We start from the raw sequence: 19,586 nt of genomic DNA, 5'->3' as shown, positions 1-19,586 counted from the left end.
GTCTCCCCTGATTACTACAGTAGTAACAAAGAGATATTTTGGGGGTGTAAACATTTGAGCTTGAATATATATTTTTGACCTTGGAGAAAATTTCAGATCATTTCAGATTTTTGCACCCATTTCCTGTTTGAAGCATCTAAAGAAGGAAAATGGGATTAGTCACATTTTGCATTTCATATTTAATCAGAATCAGAATACTTTATTGATCCCTGGGAGAAATTATTCTTTTTATTTGTTTATTTGTGATTGTTGTTGCTGTTGTGACTTATATCCTTTCACTGACCTTTCAGTGAGGTCAGAGATCCAAGCTAGCGACTGAAAAACGTCGCTGATGTCTACGGTTACTTCAGCAGGTTTTTAAACTAGGGGCTGACCTTCTCCTGATTCGCTCTCCGTTTTGATTGATGAAGACTAACGCTTCCCTCATCTCACCTCAGTTTTGTGCTCATCACATATGATGTAGTCATGGTAGTATTAGGACCTGCACTGCACCCCAGTATTCCTCTTTTTTATCGATCCATTTATCTTTTCTCTCTCTTTCCATCTTTAACTGTGTTGTTTTTAACGTTGCAGACTGAGCACTGCAGATGATGTCCTGACACCTCCGGTTAGCCCTCTGCCCACACTCTGCTTCTCACAGGCTGCATCGGGCCCCAGCCTCTGTGCTCTTTCTTAGAAAAGATTATGTAGGAGTTGTATAAACATTTATGCTCTTTTTAATAGAAACAACTGGGAGCTCTTTGCTTATTTTGGTGGGGACACAGTCTGTCATTTCTGATAATTACAATAAACCTACGAGGCGATCCATCTTTGTGTTGCTGTGTTGCACAGCGGTAACATTTACTCCGCAAATCATTGTGATTTTAAACCAGCATGAATTCTTGTTTTGAAACAGTCAGAAGCAACTTTTCCTTTCTAGGTTGGTTAAAAAGACTGAATTATGTCGCCAGCTTCATTCTGATAGACTTGATGAAGGTAAAGCTAAAAGGTTTTTACAGTTTTAAAAATCCTCCTCCTCAGCAGCAGCTGATACATGTTGAACATCCATCCATCCATCCATCCATCCATCTTCATCCACTTTGTCCGGGGCCGGGTCGCGGGAGCAGCAGCCTAAGCAAAGAGGCCCAGACCTCCCTCTCCCCAGCCACCTCCTCCAGCTTATCCGGGGGAACACCAAGGCGTTCCCAGGCCAGCCGAGAGATATAATCTCTCCAGCGTGTCCTGGGTCTGCCCCAGGGCCTCCTCCCGGTGGGACATGCCTGGAACACCTCACCCAGGAGGCGCCCAGGGGGCATCCTTGTCAGATGCCCGAACCACCTCAGCTGGCTCCTTTCGATGTGGAGCAGCAGCTGCTCTACTCTGAGCCCCTCCCGGATGGCCGAACTTCTCACCCTATTTCTAAGGGAGAGGCCAGCCACCCTTCGGAGGAAGCTCATTTCTGCCGCTTGTATCCGCGATCTCGTTCTTTCGGTCACTACCCACAGCTCGTGGCCATAGGTGAGGGTAGGGACGTAGATCGACCGGTAAATTGAGAGCTTCGCTTTTACACTCAGCTCCCTCTTCACCACGACGGACCGGTGCAGCATCCGCATCACTGCAGCCGCAGCCCCAATCCGTCTGTCGATCTCCGGCTCCCTTCTTCCATCACTGAACATGACACCGAGATACTTGAACTCCTCCACTTGGGGCAGGAACTCATCCCCGACCCGGAGTGGGCACTCCACCCTTTTCCGGCTGAGAACCATGGCCTCAGATTTGGAGGTGCTGATCCTCATTCCCACTGCTTCACACTCGGCTGCGAACCGTTCCAGTGCGAGCTGGAGGCCCTCACCCGATGAAGCCAACAGAAAGACATCATCCGCGAAAAGCAGAGATGAGATTCTGAGGCCACCGAAGTGAAAGCCCTCCACCACTTGGCTGCGCCTAGAAATCCTGTCCATGAAAATTATGAACAGAATCGGTGACAAAGGGCAGCCCTGGCGGAGCCCATCACGAGTCCGTGGGATGCATGATGAACGAGTCCGACTTATTGCCGGAAATGCGAACCAAGCTCTTGCAACGGTTGTACAGGGATCGAATGGCCCGTAGCAATGGGCCAGACACCCCATACTCCCGCAACACCTCTTGTTGGGTTTAGATTTTATTATTGTCATTTGTATTAGGAAATATTTAACCATATATTCTTAGAGGTGTATAATCAATTGTGTACTGATAGGTTGTGTGATCTTTAACAGGCTGCAAAGGCTTGGTGTGTATTCCACACTAGAATGTCTTCATTGTTTTATGGTAGGATTAACATAGCTACGTCTGTTCTAGTCTAAGTGCTTTTTGTTTAGATGAACTGTTGGATTTTCCAGACCAGCAGGTTAAGGAAGTCGCTTTTATGGGGTCACACTCTGACCCCACACACACACACACACACACACACACACACACACACACACACACACACAGTATTCTTTGTTTACATGTATACCTATGTAAGATGCTATATGTTAATGACCCTATGCATATTCATGTAACCACAATAAAAGGAGTGCTGTGGGGAACCTGGCTGAGAGTCTGACAGAGGTCAAGTGGTGGAACGACGCTTGGCTCCAGCCAGGTCTCCCTCATGCATGAGTAAACCAGAGAACTTTGGTGCCTTGTGTCTTGCTTTTTGCTGCGTAGCAGATTGTCCTTAACGTTCCAGCGAATAGGTTTATGCTACAAACCTATCATTAATTGGTCCTTCGAGCCGGATCCCTGGAGTCGACATTCACCGAGGGGAAAAGAGACACGCCGACAGACTGACGTCAGCCAGGACTTATAGAGGTCCTGCAGCAAAGTCCCGAGGCGTGAGAATTCGTCATCGGGCCGGTGGATTAGCCGTCTGTTTTTTCTCCTCGATGGATGACGATTGACGGGATTCGGGACTGATGCTACACGCAATGAGCAACACCAAGTAAGTTTAAAGAGCCCGACTCTATAACCGTGTGGTTGTGCAGTCTCCGCCACTTTGTGAGGCGTTGAGAAGTTCGCTACTTTGTGGATAACTGGGTTCCTCGCTGCTTTGTGGAGCGAGAGGTGAGTTCTCCGCCACTTTGTGAGGCGTTGAGAAGTTCCGTGGAGTCCAGACTGTGCTGGACGATAGGCCTATTTTGTGTTGTTGTCGTTGTTGTCGTTGTCATTGTTGTCATCGTTGTTGTTGTTGTGTGAGTGTGTGCGGAGCAGAACGCGTGGTGTGTTGTTATTATGGGTTCCCAAGCAACCAAGAGTGTGTCAGAGGGTGATGAGAAGTTTATGATGAAATTCGCTCCCGGTAGCGCAAAGTATTTAGGACGTTGGCGCAAGAAATATGATTTTGAAGGTAAATTGGTTGTAGGACAATGTCAAGTGTTAGTAGACCAGTTGACAGTAAAGGCAGCTTGTGCGAAAGGAAAATTGAAACAGGAGAAAGAGTTACAACTGGCGTCCGCTAAATTGTGGTTAGAGCAGGCGCAGAAAAGACAGGAGGCAGTGAATGCGAAGAGAGCAGCTTTGCAGGCATTAGCTGTGAAACCACTACTTCAGTGGTGCTGACGTTAAAGGACCAACAGCGTAGAGCAGCATTAGAGAGAGAGAGAGAGGTCAGAGAGGAGGAAGAAAAGCGGGAGCAGGAGAAGAGAGAGAGAGAGGAGGAGGACAGAGTACGGCTGGAGTTTGGGGATGCCGCAGCAGAATATTTAAGCCCTTATAACACTAGATCCAAAGCTACAGGGGATAAGGCGAGTGCATTTGCTATGCCTGCCTCCCCTTTCCATGATACCTTTCCCATGGTGGAGGTTGCGAATCCCCATTTTGGTGTTGAAGATGACCGAAGCCGTGTTATTTGTATTTACAGGCCATGGACTGAATCTGAATGTGCAGAGGCATGTAAAGATTTAGGAAACCTGTTGACTAATGTTGATGAATTTATCGCCCGACACAAGCAACTCACTCCCATGCACCCTCAAGTATCCTCAAGAGGATAAAGAGCTGGTCCAGTGTTCCGCGACCAGGACGAAAACCGCATTGTTCCTCCTGTATCCGAGGTTCGACTAGCGGACGAACTCTCCTTTCCAGCACCCTGGCATAGACTTTCCCAGGGAGGCTGAGGAGTGTGATCCCCCTGTAGTTGGAACACACCCTCCGGTCCCCTTTCTTAAAGATGGGGACCACCACCCCGGTCTGCCAGTCCACAGGTACTGCCCCTGATCTCCACGCAACATTGTAGTGGCGTGTCAACCAGGACAGCCCTACAACGTCCAGAGCCTTCAGGAACTTGGGGCGGACCTCATCCACACCAGGGACTCTGCCACCAAGGAGTTGTTTAACTGCCTCAGTGACCTCGCCTCCGGAAATAAGCGGGTCATCCGCAGACTCTGCTTCCTCCTCGGAAGACGTGCCAGTGGGATTAAGGAGGTCCTCGAAGTATTCCTTCCACCGCCTGACAATTTTCTCAGTCGAAGTCAGTAGCGCTCCGCCAGCACTATACACAGTGCAGGTAGAGCACCGCTTTCCCCTCCTGAGACGTCTGACGGTTTGCCAGAATCTCTTCGAGGCAGTCCGAAAGTCTTTTTCCATGGCCTCTCCGAACTCCTCCCACACCTGAGTTTTTGCTTCAGCCACTGCCCGAGCCGCATTCCACTTGGCCTGTCGGTACTTGTCAGCTGCCTCCGAAGTCCCACAGGCTAACCAAGCCCGATAGGACTCCTTCTTCAGGCTGGTGGCTGCCCTCACCTCTGGTGTCCACCATATGGTTCGGGGATTATCACCACGGCAGGCACCAACCACCTTGCGGCCGCAGCTCAATGCAGCAGCTTCAGCAATGGAGGTCCTGAACATGGTCCATTCGGACTCAATGTCCCCAGTCTCCCTCAGAATGCTGTTGAAGCTCTGCCGGAGGTGTGTGTTGAAGATCTCGCGGACTGGGGCCTCTGCTAGACGTTCCCAGCACACCCTCACTACACGTTTAGGTGCACCGGGTCTGTCCAGCGTCCTCCCCCGCCACCTGATCCAACTCACCACCAGGTGGTGATCAGTTGACAGCTCAGCCCCTCTCTTTACCCGAGTGTCCAGAACATATGGTCGCAGGTCTGCTGATACGATTACAAAATCGTATCACCTGACCTGCGACCTAGAGCATCCTGGTGGACACTCTTATGTTTGAACAAGGTGTTCGTTATGGCCAAACTGTGATTTGTACATGTTGAACATATTCTTGATAATTGTATATAAGTGTAGGAACTCATATTCAGCATCTCTGGATAAATGGTGGCTGAACAGAGCATGAAACTGGAAAAAGTGATTGCTGTCAGCAAAAAAGTCTTATTTAGTGAGTTGCAAAATACATTTTTAGTTTAGTTTTTGTGTCCTCAGTAAGTGGATCCCACCCCACATCTGATGCAACAGTTCTTACAAAGACTTGCATCACATCACTATTTACAGTGTGTGCCTGTGTGAGGGTACCTCATGTACTCATGACTCACGTTGACCACATGTGACAAGGAAAAGAGAAAAAGAAGGAGTATTATAGATGCAACAATACTTTTCTAACATCACAAATTATCGAATGCTGTTTAGGAATTTGTCATCAATAGTGCAATAAAAGTCTGAATATATTGAATGAACATTAATGTCATGTTTCCATTTCCATCTGAGTATCTGAGGTTGGGACGATGAGGGAAACCTGGAGCTTCAGTTGAAAACAAACTGGATATTTTTTTACTTTTTTACAGCGTGTGTGTCACGATGAGTTGTGTGGCTGTCAGTGGCTGGACCCACGTGCAGGACTCGGAGACAAAACATTAACTTAAACGACGGCTTTATTTGCTGGAGAGTCACCTTTGGACGATACATAAACAACAACTTAAACTAACTAGACAGGAGATGCTGAAGGAAGACGACCATGGATACACACACAACAAACGTGGAGGACGCAACAACTGGCAGGGAAAAACACAGGGCTTAAATACATACTGAGGTGATTAGGGAATGTGAAACAGGAGGAGAGCACAGCTGGGACTCATCAGACATGACAAGACAAGGGGAGGCAAAACTCAACACATTGACATAGTACACAGACTTTCAAAGTAAAACAGGAAACTGAACAGACGTGGACTAAACTAGGGGATACAGTGACAGAAATCAAACCCAAGAGAATCAAAACACATCATGAAAACAAAGATAACTAATACAAACAGAAAAACACTGAGTCCACAGACTCAGGACCGTGACAGTGTGTCTGCGCACAGCTTGGTGACTCATCTCCGTACACGGGATAATGAAAGACTTTGAGATTATTGAGGACCTGGCAACAATGCACCAAGTGAAAAAAAACTACTATAGGAAGTGATTTGTTCACAGACGTAAGTGCACGATCAGATAGGCTGTGCTGAAAAGTGTTAGAACCAGGGGCTGAACAGGTCTGAGGGGAAATGGTCAGACTTTGCAAGACAAACTGACTAAAATGAACTAGGAACTCAAATATTTTTCCATCGTACCAACCCAAGGCTTTGAGAGCTTGTAACTAAAATATTTAACTCCACCAGGACAAGAAAACTGAATGAGTTTGTTGTACCTTTGCAGGAATGTGAGGCTGAAGATGGGGACACAAGCTATCGCACAAATGTCAGGCTCAGCTCAGCCTGAGCAAAGTGGCAGCAGGAATCTGAGAGCAAAAATCTGAGAGGTTTGTGGGACAAAGGGACATCCCAGAGCTCTCAGATGCAGAATGGTAAGCACATCTTGAATTTGCTGTTGATGTGACTGTTATTTCCCTTTGAACCTCAGACATTAAGGTGGAAATACAAACATTACCTTCATGCACTTGTTCAAGTCCAAAACAGACTGACTGCAGATGAAGTAATTAAACTACAAGCAAAATGCAACAGTACTTTGTTTAAAATTAAAATGCTTTGGAATTTTGCAAAAACATGCACAATTTGATTAAATGGTGATTTAATGTTGATATTTTTTATGATGTCGGTTTTACGTTTTCATTGTGTAAGTATAACTTCTGCTCTTACCAGTAGGACCACGTCGCTCTCGCACTGCAGGCTTACTTGTTGTTGATGTGATGTGATTTGGTGCTATATAAATAAAATTGAATAAGGCCAAAAAATGATTATATAATAATTATATCAAATGACTGTGTGATGTTGGACCCATTACACATGGACAGAACACAGACGTAATGACAACACTTCTTTATTTACAGATTTGGTTTCACTGTGGTTTTGTTTTACTGGGACACAGACACTCCCGCACCGCTGTCACGTTCGCTCCCCTCCCCTCCGAATGTCACTGTGAACATATAAAGAGTCACAGTCACCTTCTCATCCCAGCACTGTCATGAATCGCTGTGCGGCAGGCAGGAGTTGGACCCAAAATGCAAGACTCACAGACTCAGGGGATGAACTCAAAAATCACAGCTTTATTTGCTGGTAGGACAAACATACAAACTAAACTAAACTGGGAAACAACAAACTAAGAACTCACAGGGCGATCCACACTGCATGAGGGACGACGCGACACTGACTCAGAGAAACACAGGGTTTAAATACACTGGGAAGTAACGAGGGGAATGAGACACAGAAGGAGGGCACAGCTGGGAGAAATCAGGACTGATGAGACAAGCAAAGCAGGACACATTCACATAAGACACGGACCTTCAAAGTAAAACAGGAAGTATCACACAGAGATGCGAACTTGACACAGTGGAGACAGCAACTAAGAAACACAGAGACATAAACCATAAGGCAGAGGACTCTAAGAACCGAAAGACACAGAGTGGAACTCAAACATGCAGACACAGACTTAGATTAGATTAGATTAGATGTGATTAGATAGAACTTTATTAATCCCTCGGGTGGGTTCCTCTGGGAAATTCGATTTCCAAAAAAGCACAGCACCGACAGAAGTTACAGAGTTACAGAATATTATATATATATATATATATATATATATATATATATATATATATATATATATATATATATATATATATATTCACACACACACACACATATATATAAATAACTTACACAGAACAGAGGGGACACAGAGAGACATGAAGGGCAAGGGATCGAAACTAGAAACCATCGAATAACTCACAAGTACAATATTACAAACATCACAAAGAACTAAAAACGCTGGCTCAGGAGACCCAGGACCGTGACAAGCACACCTGTTGACCCCGCCCCTGCGCTGCCCTGGGAGCTCACTGCCTCACCCCTCCTCTGCAGCTGGCCAGAGACCACACCCACTCCACAGACTGTTATTATAGCCTCTATGTTATCATTATTGTAGTTGTTGCAGAATTGAGTGCTGCTTATCAGCTGGATCTCCACAACAGTCCCAGTTTCTCAAGTGGCTCCTTGGGAAAATGAATGAGACCCCCCCCTATAGACTTTAAACTCATACTGTATATACTTCATGTCATGCTAAATAAAAGTGTCATAGTGGAACACGGTATATATAACAAATGTGTTCATCTTCTCTATGTTTATGTCAAATTACTCTGCAAGTCACTATTTTGTGAACAGGAAATAAATAATAAATAAATACATTTTTATTTCTATAGCACCTTTCAAGACAGAATCACAAAGTGCTGCACATAAGATTACAAGTCATAAAAAGATTTAAAAAGAGAAAATAAAACCGGCAAAAAATTAACCAAAAGCAGTTTTAAAAAGGTGAGTTTTGAGTTGTTTTTTAAAAACAGCTACTGAGTCCACAGTTCTTAATGTTGGGGGGGAGAGTCCACAGTCTCGGGGCCACAAAACCTCTGTCACCCTCAGTCCTCCTCTTAGTATTTTTATAGCAAGTAAGCCCTGATCAGATGACCTCAAAGACCTGCTGGGGACATCGGGCTGTAGCAGATCAGAGATGTAGGCTGGTGCCAGTCCGTGCACAGCTCTGTAGTCAAGACCAGGATCTTAAAATTGACTCTAAATTCAACAGGAAGCCAGTGTAGCTGAGATAACAACGGTGTCACATGTGAGTACTTGCAGGAATTAGTCAAAAGCCGCGCTGCAGCGTTTTGCACAACTTGCAGACGATCCAGAGAACCTTTGCTTAGAAACATAAACAGCGAGTTACAATAATCCAAGCATGAAGAAATAAATGCACGTATAGCAATCTCCAGTTCAGAGCGAGATAACATCGGGCTCAGCTTAGCCACATTTCTGAAATGATAAAAACAAGACCGAACCAGAGATTTCACATTGAATGTGAGAGTCGGGTCAAAGGTGACACCTAAATTCCTGATAGAGGATTTAACACAAAGTGAGAGAGGACCGAGGGCTTTCACTATCTGTGATAGAAACCTATCAGGGGCGCATACGAGGACTTCGGTTTTCCCCTCGTTGTGTTGGAGGAAATTTGCAGCCATCCAACGTTTGATCGAATCTAAGCAATCATTCAGACGCTGAAGCTTAGATAAATCCTCAGGCATAAAAGAAACGTACAACTGAATATCATCAGCATAACAGTGATAAGAAATGTCCTCAAAAGAGCCCATTATATGCTGGAGGGGGAGAAGACGAATTAAAAACAATAAAGGCCCCAAAACTGACCCTTGAGGGACACCATGAGTAAGGGAGGTAGAGGATGACCTAAAATCGGAGACCGCCACAGAAAAGGATCGGTGATGGAGATAAGAGGACCACTCTAATGCAGTTCCAGATACACCAACACAATTTTTCAGCCTTTCAATGAGGACGTGATGGTCAGCTGTGTCGGAAGCTGATGTGAGGTCCAACATGAGTAGAACAGAGCATTTTCCTGCATCATTATCCATCAAGATATCACTTGAGACCCTAAGAAGAGCTGTCTCCGTGGAGTGAAACCGACGAAAACCGGACTGAAACTTATCGTAAATGCCGTGTTTATCAGGAGCTGCCATAAGCTGCTGAGCCACAACCTTTTCTAGAAGCTTAGCGATTAACGGTAACTTAGAGAGAGGTCTGTAGCTGCTCCTAAGAGAGGGGTCAAGCTGAGGTTGTTTTAAACGTGGGAGAATAGCAGCGTTTTTAAAGTAAACCGGAACTATACCAGATGCCAGTGAAGAGTTGATTAAAGTGAGCACACATGGGCCAATAGACTGGAAGACATTTTTGAACAATGATGCAGGTACAATGTCAAGTGAACAGGAGGATGCTTTCACTGAATTCACTAATTTTACCAGCTCAGGTAGTGAAACAGGAGAGAAAGTATCCAAGATAGCGGGTCAACATGGGGTAGAGATCGAGATAACAGGTGCTGAGTGTGTAAAACTCATTCTCACGTTATGAATCTTTGCAAGCAGAAAATTTTCACAGTCCTCGTTAGAAAAAATAAGGGCCGCAGGCAGAGCAGGAGTAACAATGTCGCTAATGGTGTTGAATAGCACCTTAGGATTGCCTCTGCTCTTTGTAACCAAGTGTGAGAAGTGGGCAGCCCTCGCAACTCTGATCGAATTATTAAAAGAAGCTAAAAGGTCCTTAAGATAGAGGAGGTGAACATTTGGATGAGTTTTCCTCCACCTGCGCTCCGCTTTACGACAATCACGTTTTAGACAACAAATACTGTCATTTAGCCAAGGAGGAGATTTGGAGGCAGAAACACTCCTCGTCTTAACCGGACAGATTTCATCTAAAATAGAAAGGCAATAATTATTAAAAAGACTGGTTGAGAAATCAACACCATTTTGAGGTGATAGCTGTAAGTTAAAAGCATCCACAAATTTCTCCGCTGTGGAGGAGTTTAAGATGCGAGAGCTAACCATCCGTCTGACGGGGGACAAAGGCTCATTAAAAGACAAGTTAAAAACTATAACATAGTGATCAGAAATAAAAATGTCCTCAGAGCGAATAAAATCAATATTTAAACCCAAAGTAAAAACAAGGTCCAGTGTGTGAGCTTTGCTGTGTGTAGGACCGGACACATGCTGAGCAAAATGAAAAGAATCCATAATGTTCATAAAGTCTCTGGCGAATAGGTCGGAGTCATCATCAACGTGAATGTTAAATTCCCCAACTATAAGCACTCTAGACAGCCTCATAGTAGCAGATAAGTCGCTGAGCTCCGATAAAAATAACCTGTTATATCCAGGTGGACGATACACCACAGCACAGCACAAAGGGTCCTTGTTCCCAATTTTAAGCAGCTGCAGCTCAAACGAACGAAAATGTCCAGTTTTCACGGAGCAGCAGGAGAAACGGTCCTGGAAAGCCACGGCGAGCCCACCACCCCGACCAGACAACCGAGGCCGGGTAATAAAAGTACAGCCATCCAGGCAGAGTTCAATAAGTGACGAGTAGTCTACATCCCGCTGCCAGGTCTCAGTCAGGAGTAAAAAATCCAGTTTTTTAGATAATATAAAATCATTCAACAAGAATGATTTATTAGAGAGAGATCGAGCGTTAAAATGCGCCATATTCAGTGAGCTAGAAGCCTCATTATTTGCAGAGGCTCGAGTTAAGGGACGTAAATACACAGGGTTCGAGCCGTCACGCTCATAGAGTCCACTCACCGAGGGAAGAAAAAGCCAGCCCGCAGAAGAGTCTGGATAAACCCTCCTGAGGTGGCACGGTCTCAAAGAGCCAGGCCCAGCTCATCCAAACAAGGCCGTGGAAAACAAGTCGCCATCCATGGAGCTTTTCTGGACGCAGGAGACAACGCACGCTCAACGTCGCTTACCAGCCAAACCACGCCGCCAGTAAAGCCCGAGCTTTACCTGAATACCTCCTCTTCTCCCTCTCCTTCTCTGTGGTCTAGAGCAGGGGTGTCAAACTCAAATACACAGTGGGCCAAAATTCAAAACTGGAACAAAGTCGCGGGCTAACGTTAATATTTATTGAAAAAAAATCTTCCTCCAGATCAAGGTCAAGGTCAAGATATAAGAATGAATCTTTTCTTATGGACTCAAACACGTTTTGCTGGAAAACTGAATATGGAACAAGCAAAGCTTAATACTACACAATATATATATTAGCTGTATAATACCAGTAGGCCAGCTCTAATAGTAATTTGGTATGGCTTTGTGGGCCAAATATAATTAGGCTGCGGGCCAAATTTGCCCCGCGGGCCAGAGTTTGAAACCTATGCTCTAGAGGGACCACTGAAATCGCCTGACGAGGATCCAGCTAATGGAGGAGGGTGGAAAATGCCAGAGGACGACGAGACATCGTGTGGCGTCATGGTAAATAGCCTGGCTTTGCCAGGCGATCATACACCAGAGCAGCAAATACATCATTAAAACTGAGTGAGAACAGTAGAGCAGAAAAAACAACACAACAGTAGTAGAGCGCGACAAACTGCACCCGGCAGCGGCAGAGCCAAACACCATCGCCAACATACCGGAAACTATGACTCTAAAGTCTAATGTCTGATAAATTATTAGCAAAGGATGATGTTGTCTGAAGTTTTAAAATAGATCCAAATGGAGGCACGAAAACACTTACGCTGAGGAAAGCTGGGCCAGAAGCTTCTTATTTTGCCACATATGTAACCTCAGAGCTGTAGCCAAGATCCAACCATTAGTCATGGCTGTAACCACTGAGGGCTTCTTTTTCTTTCTCAAAGCCAATGTCATTTTTCCCAATTGACTACAATATCAAGACTGAAATATTACACAAAGTCAATAAAAGCAAGGCATCTTAGATGATCTTGTGCAAACAGAGGGGTACAAGGTGTGCATGTAATGCGTGTTTTTCCATGTCATATTGTTGATGATGCTGATTATTACCAAACCAGCCACACAATCAGCTGGAAAATGGCTCCATTTCCACAAACAGTGTGATGGTTAGATGAACAGTGCGGCTGTATGAAGCCAGCAACTCAATAAAAACGATGTAATGGAACAGCTGCCTCCCTCAGTATTTTTTCCTTAACAATATTATGTCCATGAACACATTTGTGATATTAGAACTGCAACTGTATTGAATTATAGTCAAAATATATATAAACTAATACTGTAGCTTCGATATTTAATCTTGGATTAAATATTTGTTTGTAGGATGAAATTATGATCACTGCTAATGCACTGGCTACTTATCTTTTTTGTTTTATGACCTTTGGTCACTCGCAGCTGTTTACCAGATGCTGAACATACGTGTTTGTGTTCACCTTAGCTAATTTATGCTCCACGTAGCTAAATGTTGTTGTGCAAAAGTTGATTCTGTTCATCTGGACGTAGCGTTTTGTGGGAGAAACGTTTCGTCACTCCAAGTGACTTCTTCAGTCTCAGCTGACTGCAGGTTTCCCCAAATCTTATAAACAGGACATTTTATAAGACTGGGGAAACCTGCAGGACACCGGCCCTCGAGGCCTGGAGTTGGCCGCCCCTGCTTTAAATTGTCCAACAAACTTTTGCCCTCTGAATTACAAAAATGGGGTTTTAACCTGTTTGCCAAAAATGGGAATCCATCTATCCTGTACATTTCCTTCGGGCCATTTACATACCTAAAAGGGACAATTTTCTCAAAAACTTGTGGTGGTAAAAATGAATATGTAAGGAGGTTGGGGGTACCAAATCATGAGTTAGCCTGGGGTATCAGAAAGGTTAGATCCAGCCCTGCATGTAACCACCGCACTGCTGTCTTTGGGAAGAGTCTCAGAGATACTTTCAGATCAGTCCAAGTGTCTTATACAATGATGCCAGGACATTATTACTGAAGAGAACTTCAGAGAAAGCTACACGAGCAAACAAATCTCATGCATTTGCAGTTTTATGCGTCTGAAAATGAAATCTGTTGCTCTATCGAGTATGAGATATCCATTTAACCCTACTTTATGTGATTTTCTACGAGCCATCGGACCTATAGACAGATCAACCTCACGGTTAACTTAACCTGGAGTCGCTTTGGGTTTAACTGTTTCTGAAGCCTATAGGCTCAAAATGTGGTCATAAATATTTTGTACTTGTAAAAAAGATTTGTGTGTGCGTAAAAAATATTTGTATGTGTAAAAAGAATTTGTGTGTGCGTAAAAAAGATTTTTATGCGTAAAAAAGATTTGTACTTGTAAAAAAGATTTGTGTGTGGACTTAGAAAAAAAACCCCTGCAAGTTACAAGTACGGATTTTTGACCCTATTTTTCTTCCCGTCATCTGATTGGTCAATGTCATGTCAATCACAAATGTAACAATCCAATCAGAGAACAGATGGGTTTGGCTGTCGGAGGGGCGCTGTTTTGAACTGCAGGTCCTTGAAGGGTGATACCGTTTGAAGCTGGAGGATCGCTATATAAATATCCGATAGCAGCTAGGTCCCCTAACTTTCAGTAGCTGTTGAAAGGAAAAAGTTGTGGTATATCAGTGTAGGGCTGGGCGATATGACCCAAAATTCATATCTCGATATTTTTTAGCTGGACGGCGATATAAGATATATATCTCGATATATATTTTTTAAAGCCATAAAGTAAGAACAAAAAGAGAGTTCTTAGTCAAAGCTGTGTCCCAGATGTCACACAGGCACTTTTATTAACATAGAGCAGATGTACATAAAATTTACTCAAAAATAAATTATGAGCATTTATTAAATAATAATGCTCCATAAATAAAAGAAAACAATGTTGTTTTTGTGCTAAACAAAAAGCTCACAAATGTGCAGTCAAAATGTAAACTAAAAGACGAGCACTATAACAAGGACAGATTTCACAGCTGCTCTGTTCCCAACTTGTACTGCGTGACTGACAACCTGGAGTTTGAAATCCGCTTCGCAACCACGTCTCTTACAGGTGCCATTTTTGGTCCTTATACACAGTAAGGTAATATTACGTTGAAGCACAGTACGTATCACTCCGCGAGGCTCAGCCGTAATGCTCCGACAATCCATCAAGCGGTGCAGCTCCGTAGCTTACCAAAGTCGTACTCAAACATTTTTTGACAGATTGCTGAGCGCCGTGTTCCACATAAAATCGGTTCGCGGCCACCAAGCACAACCAGAATTCATACATAAGGCGCGCTGTCAACTTTTGAGAAAATGAAAGGATTTTGGTCCGTGCAGCACCTCTGGGCTGCATGGCGTTAGCGTGGTTAGCTCGTTAGCGTGGTTAGCTCGTTAGCGTGGTTAGCTAGCTAACACGTTGACGCCGTCCAGCCCCATGCACGGGGCGATGCGCAGTAACTCGTTAACGGATTTGCCGTGTCCATCTTGTCGCTTCCTGCAGGTGAAGCGATGGGGGAGGAGGGGGAGTTGTGTTCAGTGAAGGAGAGGCGAGGCCGAGTAACGTTGCGTAAAGACGAAAGTGGACGAAAGAGAGGCAAACTTGCGGCTCCGCAAGTATAATTATAACGTAACATAGACTATATCGATATAAACGATATTGTCACATCTTATATCTCGTATAAAAATATATCGATATTTTTTAAAAACTCGATATATCGCCCAGCTCTATATCAGTGGTTAGAAATACATCATTACTTTAGGATTAGTTTAACACAAAGTCAGGGCTGACCCAGGACCATTGCTGTGAGTCACAGTGCCAGCATAAAGGTCCTTTCACATCGGACGCAGGATGTGCTGCTAATGCTAACTGCTAACTAAAAGCAAAGGATCCAGAATTTGTTGCGCTGGCTGCTGGGCTCTGTGGGTTTTTGCAGCAGCTCTACCTGTACTAGATGCACCTGCTCCTTGTCTTTTCTATCTCTGACTTTATGTCCTCTACAAGAGTTTGTTTTTTTTGCTGGTTCTTCAAATGTTCAATAAAAACATGTATGCTAATTCATAACGAAGAAAGCTTTGTAATGAAGACTGTCATTTCAAAAACACTGCCCGCCCCCACCCCGCGGTCCGCAGCGCTGTTGAAAAGGCTGTGGAAGTCCCTGTATTAAACACGTAGACCTGTGACACAAAAATCACCAAACTCGGACGACCACAGACTGTTTTCCTTCGTGGTGATGAAGGAAAACGCTGGGTTGGCATGTAAAAGGGCATTTATTCCCTTCAAAGACCTGCAGTTCAAAGAAAGCGCCCCTCGACAGCCAAACCCATCTGTTCTCTGATTGGATTGTTACATTTGTGATTGACATGACATTGACCAATCAGATGAAGGGAAGAAAAATAGGGTCAAAAATCCATACTTGTAACTTGCAGGGTTTTTTTCTAAGTCCACACACAAATCTTTTTTACACATACAAATCTTTTTTACGCACACACAAATCTTTTTTACAAGTACAAAATATTTATGACCACATTTTGAGCCCATAGAAGCCCATGATGGTACTATATACCAGTGCGCCACAAGGCCGCGCCACTGGGAGCGTGGATGTGCTCTCCCACATTTGTTTTCACTGCTCTGACGTCAGAAACCTGCAACTGAACGAATGAACTAACGGAGCACTGAGCCCCTACCGGAGCTACCGGGAGGCAGTAGTGTTACAGAGCGAGTCCCCGCCGCCGCCCGCCCCGGAGGAGTCAAACGGAAGAACCGAGCAATGCGCACCGCCGCCCAGTAACGCAGAATAGACGAGTGGAGAAGAAGAAGAAGAAGAAGAAGAAGGGAACCGTTATCGTGATTTACTAACGGAGGAAAAAAGAGAAAAGAAAGACACGGATAAAGGACGGACCAGCTCCGAGACCACGCGTGAGAAGCGACCAGCTGCGGAGGCTATATCGTCTCGGTGTTGCGCTGTGGATCAAACCGAGCGGATCCCTGATTTCAATGCTTTAACGGTGCTTCTACCCGGCTGCCCAGAAAGAAACAGGGATCGTAGAGGGATCGAAGCCTGAGCAGAGAAAAGGGGGGCAATAAACCAGCGAAGGAAAGAAAAAGGATTTGCAATTGAAGTTTCATTCATTCGTCTAATTATTGCGCTTTCTTCCGTGGATCCCGGTACCGATACTCTATCAAGCTGTGTTCTCTGACCATGGGATGTACTCTGAGCGCAGAGGAGAGGGCGGCTCTGGATCGGAGCAAAGCCATCGAGAAAAACCTGAAGGAGGACGGCCTCACCGCGGCCAAAGATGTTAAACTGCTGCTGCTCGGTAAGAGACTTGGCTTTAATGCCCTTCTCTTCGGCTGGTAGCGCCAGGGCTGAGAAATGAGACCCTGGGGCCGTGGGAAGGTGTGGTGTGTGTGCGTGCGCGCGCGCGTGTGGGTGGGTGTGGGTTGGTGTTGGAAATAAAGAAAGAAAAGACAGAAACTGTCGACGTCTGTCACAAACTATATTCAACAACAAGAACAAAGATGCGTTGTGATTTTTTTATTGTGCATTTGAAGGAACCCTTCCTTCCTATTGTCGTTTTGAAGCCACCTGCTTGAATAACGGCAGATGGTCCAAATGTTTTAACGCGCAATCAGTCGGTGGGTCGGTAAAAGATGACATCTACACCAGAGATGTTAGCTGCAGATGGAAGCCAAGGCGAAAAAATGGCAGCATGCAGCAGTGGAGGGCCCCGCACAGGCAGCACTGCTTCATTGGTTTGGGATTGATTCATTGATACTTTGCGCGAAATTAACCTCGAGTGTTTAATCTGTTTGACTCTGTTGCAAGATGGAGGATGGAAGAGGCTGAGGAAGAAAGGCTTCAGCCACTTTGTCCATCTCTTTCATCTCCACCCGCTGCTGCTGTGCTGTGCACATACCTCCCTGCCTCTCTCTCTCTTCCCTACCTACCCCTCCTCTCTGACACTCTATCTCCATCTTTCTGTCAAACACACACACACACACACACACACACACACACACACACACACACACACACACACACACCCTGTTTATATTGTCTTCTTGTCTCTTATCCCTCAGGGGCCGGAGAGTCAGGGAAAAGCACCATCGTCAAACAGATGAAGTAAGTCTTTCATAACCACGGTCTAATAAACCTATAGTGTGCATGTGTGTCCTTTTTCTTATGCCCCACACACACACACACACACACACTCACACACACACTCACACACACTCACACACACACACACACACACACACCACACTCACTCACACACACACACACACACACACACACACACACACACACACACCACACTCACTCACACACACACACACACACACCACACTCACACACACACTCACACACACTCACACACACTCACACACACACACTCACACACACACTCACACACACACACACACACACTCACACACACACACTCACACACACTCACACACACACACACACTCACACACACACACACACTCACACACACTCACACACACACACACACACTCACACACACTCACACACACACACACACACACACACACACACACACTCACACACACACACTCACACACACACACACACACACACACACACACACACACTCACACACACACACACACACACACACACACACACACACACAGGTGCTGCACTGTTGACAGCCTAGTGTAACATTTTTATCTGATGCAAAAATGGATCCAGATTTAATGTTTAGCTACTAAAAAAACCACAATTTTAGAAACGTATGATTGGTCTGGAGTTTCCAAGTTTGTGCATCTGCAAAAGGACGACTGTATCGTTTGACGGTTGCAGGATGAATCATTGGTTACGGTTATGTTCAGACAGATGCAGTGGGTTTTCTCACCCACTGCAGTGACTGGGTAAGTTATGCATTCGCTTTCCATTTTAAAAGCACTGAACTGTTGTTTTGTTTTTTTACTGTTAAATCCTGTAATAATACATTGTAGGAGGATTAGTTTGTGTAGACACCAGGGAAATGCTGCTACCTGTTACCCTGGTTGAATGATAATGTTCCCACACAAATGACTACCATCATTATATAATCGTGATATTTTATTGAGCTTAAACACTTTATCCATTAGCGATGGGGCTGACTGACTCTAAAGAACTATTCTCATTTTATTCTGTATTGTTTTTTTTTTCAGGCTCTCAAATTATTTACTTGTTGATTTTTTTCCTGGTGGGAGTGGTTGGGATGAGGCTTATAGGCCATCATGGACCAGTAGCCGAAAACTGAAACGAGAAACTGAGTGCGACAATCTTTGACCCGAAATGTGACGTAGCCGTTTTATTTCTGTAATATTTTTACTGAAACGTTGTTTTACCCTGTTGGATGTGCTTTAGCCTGTGAAGGCTTACACAGTTACCAGATGTGAGTCCAGTGTAGCTGTGGCACATCTGGATTTCTTCTGTTGAGATTTAGGGCTGAGTTCAGGGGCTTAAATTAAAGATTTCTTTCTCCTGTGGACTCACAACGATGTGCGTAATGATCCTTCTATCAGGACTTATCTGTGGCAACCTTATCATACTCCTAATGCTGTTTTTGTGTTTGCAGCGTTGCTGCAATAATCCTATAAAGCACCTACAGGATTTACTATAGTTCCTCTTTAAGGCTGGCTGCACATAGGCTGCCCCCCCGGTCCTTTTCTTTCAAATCTGTAATCCCATTATGACATATGGTTTTCCATCAGTCTTCTCCGCTGGTGTATTTTAGCCGATAATAGGCTTGCTTTGGTTGTGCATGCATGGCGACGCATCACATGACGGACACGAGTGGATCCAGATGAGCCTGTTGCTCAGCTGTTAATGGTCCTTCCAGCAATGGACCAGTCCTCCCAGTGGGTTCACTGGAGTCGTTGTATGCATTGGACTGATGTAGTTCGTGCACTTATAAAAC

The 19,586-nt window shown here is 44.8% G+C and overlaps 1 protein-coding gene across 3 annotated transcripts in view; it reads left to right on the top strand.

Annotated features, from left to right (window-relative positions):
• Positions 1 to 16,291: 16,291 nt before the first annotated feature.
• gnao1a (guanine nucleotide binding protein (G protein), alpha activating activity polypeptide O, a) overlaps positions 16,292 to 19,586 on the top strand; it is a 110,506-nt gene continuing 107,211 nt past the window's right edge. The window contains exons 1-2 of one of the 3 annotated variants that reach the window (XM_004569161.6): positions 16,292 to 16,970; positions 17,734 to 17,776. In XM_004569161.6, the coding sequence (XP_004569218.1) occupies positions 16,853 to 16,970; positions 17,734 to 17,776 (161 nt within the window). In that variant the 5' untranslated portion in view covers positions 16,292 to 16,852. The remainder of the gene's footprint in view (positions 16,971 to 17,733; positions 17,777 to 19,586) is intronic. The other 2 variants (XM_012924100.5, XM_004569160.6) reach the window with 2 other exon arrangements.

Source organism: Maylandia zebra, linkage group LG7 (assembly GCF_041146795.1).
Source record: "Maylandia zebra isolate NMK-2024a linkage group LG7, Mzebra_GT3a, whole genome shotgun sequence".
In the NCBI taxonomy this organism is placed as follows: Eukaryota; Metazoa; Chordata; class Actinopteri; order Cichliformes; family Cichlidae; genus Maylandia; species Maylandia zebra.
This window is presented reverse-complemented; position numbering and strand designations above follow the sequence as displayed.